At 31.2% G+C, this 14,713-nt stretch overlaps 1 protein-coding gene across 3 annotated transcripts; it reads right to left on the bottom strand.

The window, feature by feature from the left end:
• Positions 1 to 1,252: 1,252 nt before the first annotated feature.
• Positions 1,253 to 13,378, bottom strand: LOC132714214 (probable thiopurine S-methyltransferase). 3 transcript variants are annotated; one of them, XM_060697015.1, is made up of 9 exons: positions 13,153 to 13,378; positions 9,922 to 10,053; positions 9,226 to 9,315; positions 8,486 to 8,612; positions 7,125 to 7,177; positions 6,732 to 6,806; positions 5,535 to 5,620; positions 4,237 to 4,281; positions 1,253 to 3,047 (listed from the first exon to the last, which is right to left on the bottom strand). In XM_060697015.1, exons 2-9 carry the CDS (start codon positions 10,032 to 10,034, stop codon positions 2,878 to 2,880), a joined length of 759 nt encoding a protein of 252 aa, XP_060552998.1. In that variant the 5' UTR covers positions 10,035 to 10,053; positions 13,153 to 13,378; the 3' UTR covers positions 1,253 to 2,877. The 3 variants fall into 3 exon arrangements, with proteins under 3 accessions (XP_060552998.1, XP_060552997.1, XP_060552996.1); XM_060697014.1 differs by having other exon boundaries at positions 9,922 to 10,067; positions 13,110 to 13,377; XM_060697013.1 differs by having other exon boundaries at positions 9,922 to 10,067; positions 13,153 to 13,377.
• Between the last annotated feature and the right edge of the window lie 1,335 nt (positions 13,379 to 14,713).

The raw sequence follows: 14,713 nt of genomic DNA, 5'->3' as shown, positions 1-14,713 counted from the left end.
AGTACAAAATCTCAGAAAATCCTATGCCAGGAGCTTCTGTATTTGGCTTGAAGCTTTACCTTGTGTTCCTTTACAAAGTTATATAATTCATGCCACTAGGCTAAAAGCTGTCCCTACCCTGTTGGGCACTTTTATATAGACTTAAATAGAAAAATGTGAGAAACTGCATGCCAAGATATTTGGTGCGTAGCATTGCCTTTTGAACCTCTATATTACAAGTTATATAAATCATGCACCTTGCGATAGGAGAGGATAACATTTAAATCTGGGTATCATTTAGTTTATAAAGACTTGTTTAGGAAAACATATTTAAAATCTTGTGAAAAACATAATAATTGATTTCCCTTAGCAATAGCAACCAGTAGTTTTTACACATACACACTGTTTTAGATGCAGATATGAACTTTGTCACATCAGATTAAGATTGCTTTTCATTCATTGTTAACATTATAAATTGTTACTTGTCATTAAAAGCCTTTATGTTCAGGTGAGCAACATGGCCCTCCCTTTTTAAGCTAAAGCCACATAAAATAATGTATGTCCATGTTTGACACTGGATGACTTTGAAATTGACCCAGTGACCTTTTTAATCAAGCCATGGCCCTTAAATGTTTCAAGGGCAAACATGGCCCTCTTGTTTGACTTATTTTCCTTACCTATTGTGTTGTACCTTTTGTTACGGTATATTTTCAAAAATACAGATACTCACTTGGGAGTATTTGTTCACAATTAATAGTGGAGCCTTTATCCAAAGCACAGATCATTTTGACCCAATTAATAAGTCTTTTTACAGAAGACATTACAGTGTTTGTTTAGGGTACTTGTTTCTGTCAATCTATTCCCTTTTTTTATACAACATCTAAACAACCGAGTTAGTCTTAGTACCTATGTCATGTGTTTGAAAATTGCTATTGTGAATTTGATACAGTTCCACAAAACGACTCACTTTTATTTACATAATTTTGATTTGTAAAAATACCTGTTCTGCAATAAGTTTATCAGATATTCCTGGTAACATGCTCAAGGTGAGGTTTTTATCGCTCATTTTGTCCAACCACATTCTTTTATGGTCATAGCCTTTTTAAGGAATATTCCTTTTATTATCCTGTTTAAAGATGATATTGAATTAAGTCACAATTTAATGTGGCAATTTGCAGTAACTTGAAGAATCTATCTTTTTCATGTTATAAAATCCAGGAATGCTAATTTTTTGCTATATGGCAAAAAGAATCATAAATAAAAGGTACAAATAAATAAACTAATCTTTTAATATGAATTTTTTTTTAATAAGTTATTCCCACATACACTTATCTAGTTTCAAATGAATACTTGATAATTTAGTGTTATAAAGCATAATACAATAATAAACAGGTAAATTACTATTGTAGTGCAAGAAGATCTAAGATATATCTTCTTAATTAAGACTGCATTTTTTTCAGTTGAATCTATGAACAGTGGTAGAATGGAGAATATATGTGTTAAAAACATGAAAACAAGTAACATTGGTGGATATGAACATTTATTTTATGCCTTTGAGTGGGTAATTACTGATAAATCCATTAAAGTTATAATAATAATATCAAAGTGAAATTATCAATATATAATTTCACATTTTTCAATGAAGAGACTATTTTTTAAAACTAGTAATGAACCCAACATCAGTACCCAACTTTAAATACGGTGGACATTCTGACACTTTGGACAGCTTAAATGAATTAGTATGCTGTGTTTCACGGATAAAGACTAACTGTTTATGCTTAATGGCATGGTGACACTTTTTCATTTTCTAGAATTATTATATATATATAAACAAACACTCATTCATGACTTTTGTTTTAAGCATTGTGCAATAAAGAGAAATAGATTTTAATATTTAAAGTTAATATTGAAGAAATGTGATTTAAGCTAATATCTAAGCATAAAATAAAAAGAAAATTTGTTTGGTTTTTGCGTAATATGTAATTTTATTTCATCTTGTGATTTGTAAAAACAATATTCTTACTCATGGCTATGCCACTCATCAGAATACTGTTTTTGTAGCTCACTCAATGAAAAAACATTTCATCTTACAAAAAACAAACAAATATCCTATAATTTATCATAAAGTCTGTGAATTACCTAACTAGTTATTATCATTTAGATTAATTTATATGTATTCCCTGAATAAATCCATACGAATGAGAAGTAATACAAATATATCAAAACCAGTATCTACTTCCATATTATAATATATTTATGATGTACAAAAAAAATTAAAAATTCATCTTCAAACAACGTTACATACATGTATTTATTGCTTAAAACTGACAAGAAATGAGATACATGTAATTAGATGCCAAAAGCATCATGCTGAGAGCCCCGAGTCAAATGACAAGAGTATAAAAAATTATGGAATTTGTTGAATTTTACTATTTGTGCTCACTTAAAAATAATATCAGCCTTTGAGCTATAAATGGTTTACACTATCTAACGCCAAGTGATAACAAAATTACTGATTACATAAACAAATTATATCTAGGACAAGCAAAATTGCACAAAATTCAACCTTTGATCCTTATGGTTGACCTTAAACACTGTGTGACTAGTCAATTTTTTGTATGCAACACACTGTTTTACAGTAGCAAACACTTGTAAAAAATTAAATCAGACAAACTTAATTCAAATAACTGTTACAACCTGGATAAGTTTATAATTATATTTGTATATCTGAATATTTATGACAAAACAAAATTTCCATATAGAAACATTACCACCATAATTAGTGTAATACATATAAAGTTATATTAACCATGTAAGGTAATCACATATGGTAGAACACAACTATCATTCTTACTACTCTGAGTGTTATATTTATCACATATTTACTACACCATCATTTTATTTCTTTGTCATTTTATACCATCTATCATATACATAAGTTGATGTTTTCAATGCAGCACCAGCTGATGATGGTTTCGGTTGGGGATTTTCGTCTTCCATTTGGGACTCGGACACTTTTGGTTGATCCCGTTTTTTTTCTTCGAGCAGCTCTATTGTGCAGTAATTACCTAAAAATGTGACAATTATAAATTGTAATATGTATTATTTAAATCATTGATTTCACCAGTTATGCCCCAACTCCGAAGCACTTTCATCTCTAGTTAGTAATAAAGCAGTTCATGTTATAAAGCACCCATTTATATACAGCCATAATGATATCATGTTTTCATAATAAATTCAATCCTGCACAATTTTTTCTTTAAAGGGTTTAAAGCTATATCTTATGAAATATTTGTATAAAATTGAATAATGGTAATATTATGTTATTTCCATCATCTTGTGGTCAATTCTAGACAGTTTTGTAACACAGAATGTCCCTGTTATTTAGCATACTTGAACGACCATTACACATAAACATAACAAAATGTTCCGGAACAAAATATTATGCTGCTATTTTAAGTAAGGTCTTTACTGTTTTACAATGAATTCATGCATTCACCAATCCCACTTTAGGCAATACTAACATATTTCCTCTATACAGGTACTGTATTATCAAAATTTAAACTATGGTGACTTTTAGTGGTGGAGAAAGAACTAAGGTGCCCCTCCATGCCTCATTTCAGGCATGTATGCCCATCTGAATAGCACCACTTGATGTTCTGTAACTCAGGTATGAATTAATCCAAAGTCTCCGGCTTGATTCCCGAACCCACAGTGATATTATCAACAGACAAGTTGTTTGAAGACAAAATTTAAATCATTATTTTGTACACTACCTACAGCATATATATAGCTTTATTATACACTTTAACTAAAATAGAAAATAGATAAACAGATTTTGCAGCAGCTGTGTATACATCACAGTTGAAAAATGATATGTTACAAATGTGCAGTATTATAAATACCTACGTAGTTTCCTCGCATTTAATCTTAACTAATCTACAGATAAAAACAGTTACAAATCTTTATTATTTCTTTTTGTTAAAGAAGAATTTACATTAGTTTTATTAAAAACTGAAACGATAAATAATAGTGTTCTGATCTATATAAAATCAGGGAAGACAAATAAGTCGTGGAATTAAATTACATGCCGAGACCCTACCATGTTATTACTGTAAGCCTACACTGTATTGTATATATAACAGAACAAAAGAAATGTCACTTTGTTCTCTTGAAATATTACTTTATTTTTTACATTGTTATTAAACTGGTAATTTTGATACCAACTATAACTACATACAGCCATACAAAACATACCATAAATGTCTTTGACAACTTTATCTGAGATTGTATGAGGAGGACCTGAAAAATAGAAACAGAGTAACATATACTCCATTACATCATGCCTATATTTATTATTAAAATCATCTTTCAAAATTTATTAGTTAAAATCAAATGTCCTTAGGCTTTGTGCCGTCATTGAAGTGTTCCCACAAACTTCTTCACATAAATTCTTTAACCCAACATCATAAAACAAATCGCATAAGACCAACAGGAAATTTGTTAAGATTGATAACTATTGATGTTAATCTTCTAGTTACATTGAAATATGGCTTCTCTCCTAACTTTAACAGAATACAAGATACCATTTGTTCCCTCAAACATACTGTAGGAAAAAGGTCACAAGGTTATAACAGCCCTTAACAAACTTAACTCGCTCACATTACAGCAGGGATTAGAACAACACACAAGAGATAGCAAATGATGTTATCATTTGTAAAATATTTTGGTTTTGACAATTAATCAATGAATAAGAAAGTTAGAATCCAAAATGAAAAGAGGACAAACTTGATTTAGTCTTTGACCTCCAATGCTGCCTTGACCTTGAATGTGCAATCATAGATCTTGAACACCTCACATTTTCTGACTGTGGTGAAGCCATATTATGCCAAAATATTTTGATAATCTATCACATAATGACATACATCACCTACTTTTACTTACCAAGTGTTACATATCATTTTAAAATTCCATCATGCATGCAGAAATAATGGCCCTGACAAAATGCCTTGCTGTGACCATAACCTTTGAGCTAGAGACCTTGGTCTTGCACAAGACACACTGTTTGCTTCTGACTGTTTTATGTACCAATTTATTTTTATGTCATGTATGTAGAAGTCAAAGACAAGACACAAACTTCAGCTGTTCATAATACTCATACATGTGAACTCTCCAACTTTTTGCAGCCAAATTTTCAAAGACTTTTCTTAAAATATGGGATAATTCCACATATTAAAGAAATTTCCCTTTTTGTTGTCAGAACTTCCTTCTTTGTTTAATGCAAATTCTAAAATCTCCCTCTTTTTGAAGAAAATCTCTCACTTGATCATCAAAAAAAGTTCATATGAATGAATACTGTATGACATACATTAAGTTAAATCTTTTCCTGTGACCTTGGTCTTTGAGCCTGGGACCCCTAGTCTTGCATAAGACATATCTATTTCTTAGGTTGGTCATGTGTACAAAGTCAAATTCAAATCCCATCATGCATGCAGAAGTGCACGCAAGCACACACACACACACACGCACACACACACACATTAAAATAGATGTACCTGGCCATACAGCGGGATCATATTCTACTGTTGACAGATAATATGTACCATCATCCTTCATCATCGACAGCACCAAATTCCTGTACCTATAACACATTTATTTCATTTTGTTAACAAACATACCCATATTCAATAACTTTGAAAATGCACATTTAATGACAATGGTTTATTTATGTTATTGTTAATTCTACAAAATTCTGCAAACTTCTGCAATGCATAAATAAAATTTGCTTTTATTAAGATTTTTCTGAGGTGTCTTTGTTAACGGATGGTCTCAATTTAAATTACACAAATACATTTATTGTCTAATAAAATAAGAAAATAAAGATGTGACATCTGAGTCAGTCTTCTCAAAAGTCTGTCCATACTCTTCAATTTGAAATGAAAACTGGCAGAACATATTCATTCAGTTTCAGTTTTTCATATTTCATGACACTCTAATTTAAAAACAAATTTGACATAATAATTTTTTTATTATTTGAATAATGGAAAAATTTGCCATATTTATATATGACTTATATATGAATTTACAAGAAAAAGAACTTGGTATAAATTTACAAAAGTCAGAAGTATAAAGTTTAATATTGACAAGAGCTGTCGGTAGGACAGCATGCTCGACTATTCTTAGTGCTTGATAGTAAAAAAAATGCCTGATACAGTTACCTCCTCCTGTTTACAGGTTGGGGTCATGATGGTGAACAAGTGTTGCAAAGTTTCAAAGCCATATGTCAATGGACTTTGAAAATATTTTGAACTATTACAAAAACTTTTAACGTAAATTCTAAGTCGAAAAGGGGCATAATTCTGTCAAAAATGCTTGATAGAGTTACCTCCTCTCTGTTTACAGGTTGGGGTCATTATGATGTTGAACAAGTGTGCAAAGTTCAAAAGCCATATGTCAATGGACTTTAGAAAATATTTGAACTATTACAAAAAACTTTAACGTAAAATTCTAAGTCGAAAAAGGGGCATAATTCTGTCAAAATGCTTAATAGAGTTACCTCCTCCTGTCTACAGGTTGGGGTCATGATGGTGAACAAGTGTGCAAAGTTTCAAAGCCATATGTCAATGGACTTTGAAAATATTTGAACTATTACAAAAACTTTAACATAAGTGGTTACGCCGACGCCGACGCTCGGGTGACTGCAATAGCTCTACTTATTCTTATCGAATAGTCGAGCTAAAAATGAATCTTACTTTTCATGATCAATCAAATTGATTGCTACCAAAGACCTTCGGTCCCATATAAGATCATATTGTCCACAAAGTTCTCTAAAATATAACATAAATTATGTAAACAAAAAATGATATTGCAAATCTGACAAATATCTTACCATTGTTTTGCTACAAATGTAAAAACTGCTCAACAATCATATAAGATAAAATATAATAACACTGATATAACTAGATCCTTATAAAATAAATTTTCTTCCTTTACTCTACAAAGCATTCAAGTCTTGTAAACGTTTTATTCCCATCACTTGTTAGAATAAACCTACTTTGAACTGACAGTGGTATAGTTTTTTTTCAAAGAAACAACAGACATACATAAAACATAGAACAATTATTGTATATAAGATGCTGACTTACCTTGACATATCAAATAAATCTGCTACATAGAGCCGTAAAAGTCCATCTTTACTCTGTAATTAAACTCAAGCTATAAATCTTTCAGTTAATGCAATTTATCATGCAATAACAGTAAAAAAAGATTCTATTTACCAAGATACAAAAAAGAAAGAAACAACAATACTTCAGCTAACACAAATTTTCAGTTTAGGAAAACAAATGTCATATTGTTACTTTGTTAAAACAATATAACAGCACTTGTATCATAGTTTGGGGACCTTTCTGTTGAAAATGTGTCAGAGTTAAATCGTATACATATACATGCACAGTGCATTAACTGGAGTGCGGGTATTAGTTACCCGCACTCTTGAGCATGTCCATTGATTGGCTCATTTTTGCTGGGGTTTACTTAATGTGACGGCTGAGAAAGGGAAAGCAATAGAGACATCATATTTAGATGCTCTTTTATTGGTTACTTTTAATTTTTCCGGGTTCATATTGTGACAACAGGGAATGTGCGTTTATGTTTGACTATGATACAAAAGAGAAAGAACATGCCCCCTCGTACAAATCAGATAGCCTCATGTTTTGATGCTCTTTCTCTTACATATTCGTGTGTAAAAAAGCAAATATCTGAGTTAACTTTATCTTGTAAATAAGAATGTCCACATTATATATATGGCGAAATGCCAGAGATTTAATAAAATAAACTATATCATAAACTGTCAATAGCTTAAATACTTTAATATTTCTCAATTAAACAGTGCATTAGTAGTTTGTAAAGCTTTGGTCACCATAACCATAACAGAAAGAACAACATGGGTACCAGCAAAACAATTTAATCTAAAGAACAGCAACACATCCAATTGACATGAACATGAACTATTTTTTTATTTTTTATCCAATTTATTATTTTCTTCAATTATTAAGAAATGTCAGAGCTATTTGTAGAAAGTTCAAGAAAAATGGCTTGCACAAAAAGAAGAAACTATCATCTTAATTTAGAAAAGATGTAATTAACACTCTGTTAATATGCTTGACACATTTTATTTCTTTATAACTAAGCAATTGTATTTATTATTTATTCTGGTCAATAAATCTGATAATTGTTTGCTATTTCTAGAAGGTGAACAAAAGATATTAACTTACTTCACAAAAAAGGTTTACATATTCACAAAGAGGAGATTACTCCAGAAAAATGGTGGACACAGTTTAAAACCATAAAGGTGAGTAACTGATGAACATTAATCCCACTTGTCAGAACCATACAAATTACCAGATAAAATGATAATAATAACTATAATAAATTCTGTGTATTCTAATTATGATAAGACCTACGTAAGATCAAAAAGCAACAAGAAAAAAAGATTAGTATAATTTACCTTGTAAAGTTTACCAATATTTTCAACTGTTTCAACGTCAAAATCAATTTCATTTTCATCAAAGAATTCCTTAATTGCTTGCTCAGCTATTTCTACTCCACACACAGTATGTCCTTTTTTATACATCCTGAAACAAACAGTTTATAAATGTCCCAAAAAAGTTTTGTATTATACATTAATTTATGACAGATACAAAAGGGCAACAACTCTGCCATGTACATGTAACATAAATGGAATCTGCAGACTACATGTTGTGTGCAATACAAGATGGTAAATGAGTATGTTTGGTACCAACCTTTTATTCGGTTTCAAATATATTTCTTGCACAAAGAAAACCAATCGTCCTTGGTAGGAACAGGAAGAAAAAGGGATAAGAAAATTCTACACAAGGGAATAATGGAATCATCCGGTAAAATAAGCACAATTAAATTTGATACTAATCAACAACCAGTGATTAAAATTTATTACTGCAAATATTAATGAAATTCTTGCTGTAGTTTGCAAATATAAGTACAAAATAAAACTCAGGAAATATGGGCAATAACATTTACATGTATATTGAGAATCAAAACTTCACAACTTTAACAACTAAATAACTTTTACCAATAACATCAGCTAAATTTCATTAACCTCTAGTAAAAAGAAAAATTAGTTGAAAAACTATAATCTTACACCTTATTACACCTTAAGGGAAAATAGAAAATGAATTTATATACTGGTTTGATGTTATAGTAACTCACCATACAATATCAAAGGTCTTGCCACATAAAGGCATGAATATTGACTTAGTTTTACCACCGAACATTTCATCTTCTTTGGCATCAAGAAGTCTGCAAAATAACATCACATAAAGTTTAGTAGCACAATCTTTTTCATCCTAATATATTTTAAACATGAAAACAAATCAAAAAGACATTTGAAAATGACAGGGCAACCAGAAATAATTTTTTTTTATATGCAATAGAAAGATTTAAATGCATCCGAAAAGATGCCGCTGTCACAGGTTGGGATTAAACCTCACGACCTCCTGCTATAAGCTTTAGTGAGACCAATGAGCTAAAAACTTGACTATCTGAAGCATTTAATAAAGGTTGTGCTTATGGTGTTCACACAACCATAACAATACAATGTGAACAACAAAGTAATAAGGTCCAAATCAACATCTAAGATTAAGTACCTATGTCACTATTAATAATTTCAATTACATTAAACATAAAGGACTAATGATGTCAATGAAAAAATCTAATTTTCTGTGAACTGAAAATGGTAAATGATAAATTAGAATGGAGACAGGGCATGTCCCTGCAGTCTTGGCAGACCCTATATAAGGCTGACAAACTTGAAATTTTCATATTGATATCCCCAAAACTGATAAAGGGTACCTGGTCAAGTCCATATAAGAAATACAGCAGGTTAAAGATTTAAATGCAAGTTACCCATCATGCTGACTTTGATGAAATCCAATATTCCTCACAACCCAACGATTTTTCCATTCATCATTGTTTAATACACCTTCATCAAGATTAGTTTCAGCAGTTTTACCTGACATAACGTTGTGTAAATGAAGTCTGGATAACAGTAGCTATATGTATAAAAATAAAACAATAGTATCATGTCTAAAATAATGATAGCAGCCCAGTTTATTAAAATCTAAATCAACATTGAATTTGATATCTACTGGGTTTGAGTTCTGTCTTTTTTTTTGAACATCAAGTTATTTTGTTACATATAGTAATTTAAATATTCATTCTGAGAAAATGCAAATACTCAACATATTAAAATTGACATTAGTTTACTACAAATTAGGCTAAAGTTGCTCTAGTTGTTTCTCTACGTTTTAAACATTCTTAATCAGTGCTTAAGTGATTGATGAGTGTTCTTTTTATCTTGTTGAAAGTTATAGATTAAGATCATGTATGTTTGTCTTAACCAGTTCATAATACAGCTCAGCAATATATGCAAATTATCTCAAAATCAGAAGCAAACTCCAGGAAATAATGTACCAAAATATATTTATTGATTTATGTATGACACTTAAGTAAATAAAACTCAATATTACTTAACCCTTTACCTCATATATACGCGAAACAACGCACTTTCGACCCCCCCCCCCCCTTTTTTTTAAGCCTCAAATAGTGAAAAAATGTCCTATTTGGGCGCCAAACACATGTTTTCGTTTGAGAAATGTTGCTAAAAAAAATGAGCACTTTTTTGGCGCTGCCAAACCATCCAAAAGATACATCAGGGGGTTGCCAGAAGGGGGATGTGCCCCCTTCTGTTAGGGGGGTTTGAAGGGTGGCGGAGTCCCCCTCATCGCCAAGAAAATTTTGGACTTGTAAGAGGCTAAAAATGACCCCAGGTCGATCATAATGTAACGTGTAACCAACGCTGAAAAGCCTTTGACTTTATCTCAATCCCTTGAGAAATTGCAGCACTTTGAAATAAATTTTGATGGAAAAAATCGAGGCAAAATAGTGATTTTTGGCAATTTTGAGATGTCCCCTCGTTGCCATGGTAACAGGAAATTTAAGACTGAGCATGTCGTTTCAAAGGCAATGGTCCAGTCAACATTTGTGCCAAGTTTGATAAGTATTGAAGCATTTTTCATAGTTTCATAGCAGTTTGAACTTGTTACAGGAGGCTTTTCAGTGAAAACGGCCATTTTTCACAATATGCTCATGGGGGAAAGGGTTAACTAAAAAAATTATAAATGTTACAAAACAACAATTTTTCACCAAAATTAGGTGAAAGACCACATGTTAACATGGAAAAACTAGTTTTTAGGTGATTCTAAAGTTTTTCATCATTTTTTGTTAACCCTTTACCTCATATATACGCGAAACAACACACTTTCGACCCCCCCCCCCTTTCTTTAGGCCTCAAATAGTGAAAAAATGTCCTATTTGGGCGCCAAACACATGTTTTCGTTTGAGAAATGTTGCTAAAAAAAAAGAGCACTTTTTTGGCGCTGCCAAACCATCCAAAAGATACATCAGGGGGTTGCCAGAAGGGGGATGTGCCCCCTTCTGTTAGGGGGGTTTGAAGGGTGGCCCGCTCATCGCCAAGAAAATTTTGGACTTGTGAGAGGCTAAAAATGACCCCAGGTCAATCATAATGTAACGTGTAACCAACGCTGAAAAGCCTTTGACTTTATCTCAATCCCTTGAGAAGTTGCAGCACTTTGAAATAAATTTTGATGGAAAAAATCGAGGCAAAATAGTGATTTTGGCAATTTTGAGATGTCCCCTCATTGCCATGGTAACAGGGAATTTAAGACTGAGCATGTCGTTTCAAAGGCAATGGTCCAGTCAACATTTGTGCCAAGTTTGATAAGTATTGAAGCATTTTTCATAGTTTCATAGCAGTTTGAACTTGTTACAGGAGGCTTTTCAGTGAAAACGGCCATTTTTCACAATATGCTCATGGAGGAAAGGGTTAATAATGGATTAATGTAAGAACTAACATTATAGAACATAATCCATGATAATCTATAAATGTCCAAAGTCAATATAACAAAAGGGCTTACATTAATCAGATAGGCTATATTTTCAACAGCACATATAAACAAGCCCTTGAATGACGTAATACACAAACAACAAAAAACTAATCAACAGGTATATACAATGTACCTAATCAAAAAACATAAAATAACAGGGCGGGCGGGAGTGGCAAAATTTAACATTCCATGAAAAACGTATCATACAAACTGTACCAAAAACTAGTTGAGCAGCTTATTTATAATAACCGCGGATGAATACAAAAAATCAGTCAAGCAAATCAAAACAAGTCACTCATTTTAAAAGGGAGACCATCAAGCTTAACATCAAAAAGAGACTGTTCTAAACTATATAAGCCAGGTAACAGACGTAATTATAAAAAAGCCCCTGTCAATATCGATAATTAAAAGATTTTATATTTATCAAAAAATACTTCAGATTGATTTGGGACCACACTGAGACATTAGATAGCATTCAAATAACATAATCTGAAAGTAACTGGTGTCATTTCTTTCTTTAACATCGCATTATTGTCACACTGTTCTCGCTTATTTTCTTGAAAATCATGACATTAAATATTGATGCAGAAAAAATAGAAACCAACATGAAAATTTTTACATGATTATTTTCAACATTAGACAAATAATGTACAGTAACTGCTGAGTAGATCATTTGAAAATATTAAAGCCTTTATTCAAAACAAAGATTATCTGAACAGCTTGTCCTACAAGTACTTCCGGTTCACTCAAAACATAATTTCCTACACACAGGTGCTAATTTTCTACAACTTATATCAACTGATTCTTCTGTCCAAGGAACAATAGGAACGTATCATTTTATATTGTTTTCATTGTTGAATTACAAAGAAATTAAATGATGAGATTCGGATTGCCTTACATTTGGATTGCCTTCACATACTGTACTTACAAAAATAACCTGACCATATAGCCATTCTAGGTCAACGATAAAAATTAACAAAATATTATATAAGTAACATTTAACTTCATTTCTGTCACGTTGTACCATTCTGTAAAAAACAGGCTATATGATTATTTTACTTAGTATAATCATAAGAACTTAGAAAATGCTTAGATCAAAAAATCCCTACTATGTTATAAAACAATCACCTTGTATAACAGTTTATAGTATTTTGCCTCTTTACCGACTTACCAATTTATGTAACTTGTAGTCTCGTATGACCTCAACTTGTCCTAGATTATACACCTTATCCAGATATTTACATTATTCAAATAAATGTATGCCGTATCAGTAAATTGATATAACTAATCGTTATCATTTTCTTATTCGTTGAATTTTACCAACAAGATATGGCCACTGCCAACAGGTGGAGACGATAAATTTCCACTTGTTGTGTAAATGGCGCTTATTAAATAAAGGGAAATAACTCATTCACAAGCTCAGTTTGATCATGTTTCCGTCAGTAATGCGCAGGTCAATTACTATCCCATTGAATCTACCCAAACATGTGAGCAAGCTTTACCTTTTATTTATACAATTCTAAAAAGTTTGCAATTGAGTTTGAATCAAGGTACTGTTGTCTTTGCTGCTTTTCAGGTATACACAATGTAGTTAGAACCTTGTATTTCACATACGACAGCCAGACAATCCTGATTGCAAGTGTACAATATTGAACAATATTATCTTTTATATATGGTTTAGTAAAGCCTTGGAATGAATCAGAACAGTTTACCAACAGAAATCTCGGTGACTGATCAGCATTTCCTCTCATTAAGAGTAGTACCAGAATGGAATAGATTACCAGATACTGTGGTATGTTCACCAACGCTGAATTTGTTTAAAAACAGACTCGATAAGGTTATGATAAACAAATTATATACTGTCATACTGGAAAATAATTATTGGGTGTCAGACCTTGAGGGGGTTACAAGAGATTTCTGATCTTGTGACCCTACGCTGGATAAAGTAAAAGTAAAGTATCAGATGGATATACAGTAATAAAGGAAAACACAAATTTTTGTAATTTTATTTCTTAAACATGCTCTGCATATAAGCATTTAGACAACACCAACTTTGTATATAATACAGACCAAAAGGAAAAGAAAAAATCCTGTTTTATCATATAAATGAATGATTATGTACATGTACCTGCACATGATTTTGTATAGCCACTTTCCAAGGTTCAAAATGAAAATACAAACATAATTCAAGAAGAAAATATATTTTTGCACAAGTTTAAGATTTTTAAACTGAATTAATAAATTCATTCTTCACATCAACTGCTGTATCAATATCTTACTTTTTATGTCAATCTTAACAAAAATATTATCATGTATGTTTTTATTGATTTTGCTCTATGTAATTGTACTTTGACAAAATAAGAAAAGGAACAAAACAAAAGCAGAGCAAAATTACCACACAACAAAACCAATGCATGCAGTACTACTAAAATAGCAAACATAAATTGTTCTTACAGACTGGGGGATAAACCTGTACAAAGTATAAATATAATGTATATAATTACCTGGTACATTTAACATAGAGTTATTAAAGTGATAAATCTTAATTACAGAATATTTAAATATTTTCCTGACTGCTGCATTGTCACATGCCTTCATCAAACAAATAAATGCTAACATCTGTGTGATTTTTTGTTTTGTTTTTTTAAATTGTTTTTATTTTGTTGTGTATTACTCTTCTACTTGAACTCATATTGGTAGATTGTTCTTATATTTATAAAGCTATACATAAT

The sequence above is a fragment of the Ruditapes philippinarum genome, unplaced genomic scaffold (assembly GCF_026571515.1).
Source record: "Ruditapes philippinarum isolate M1 unplaced genomic scaffold, ASM2657151v2 ctg6477_1_1_1_1, whole genome shotgun sequence".
NCBI lineage: Eukaryota > Metazoa > Mollusca > Bivalvia > Venerida > Veneridae > Ruditapes > Ruditapes philippinarum.
The sequence above is the reverse complement of the archived record's forward strand: the minus strand, read 5'-3'. Positions and strand labels throughout refer to the sequence as shown.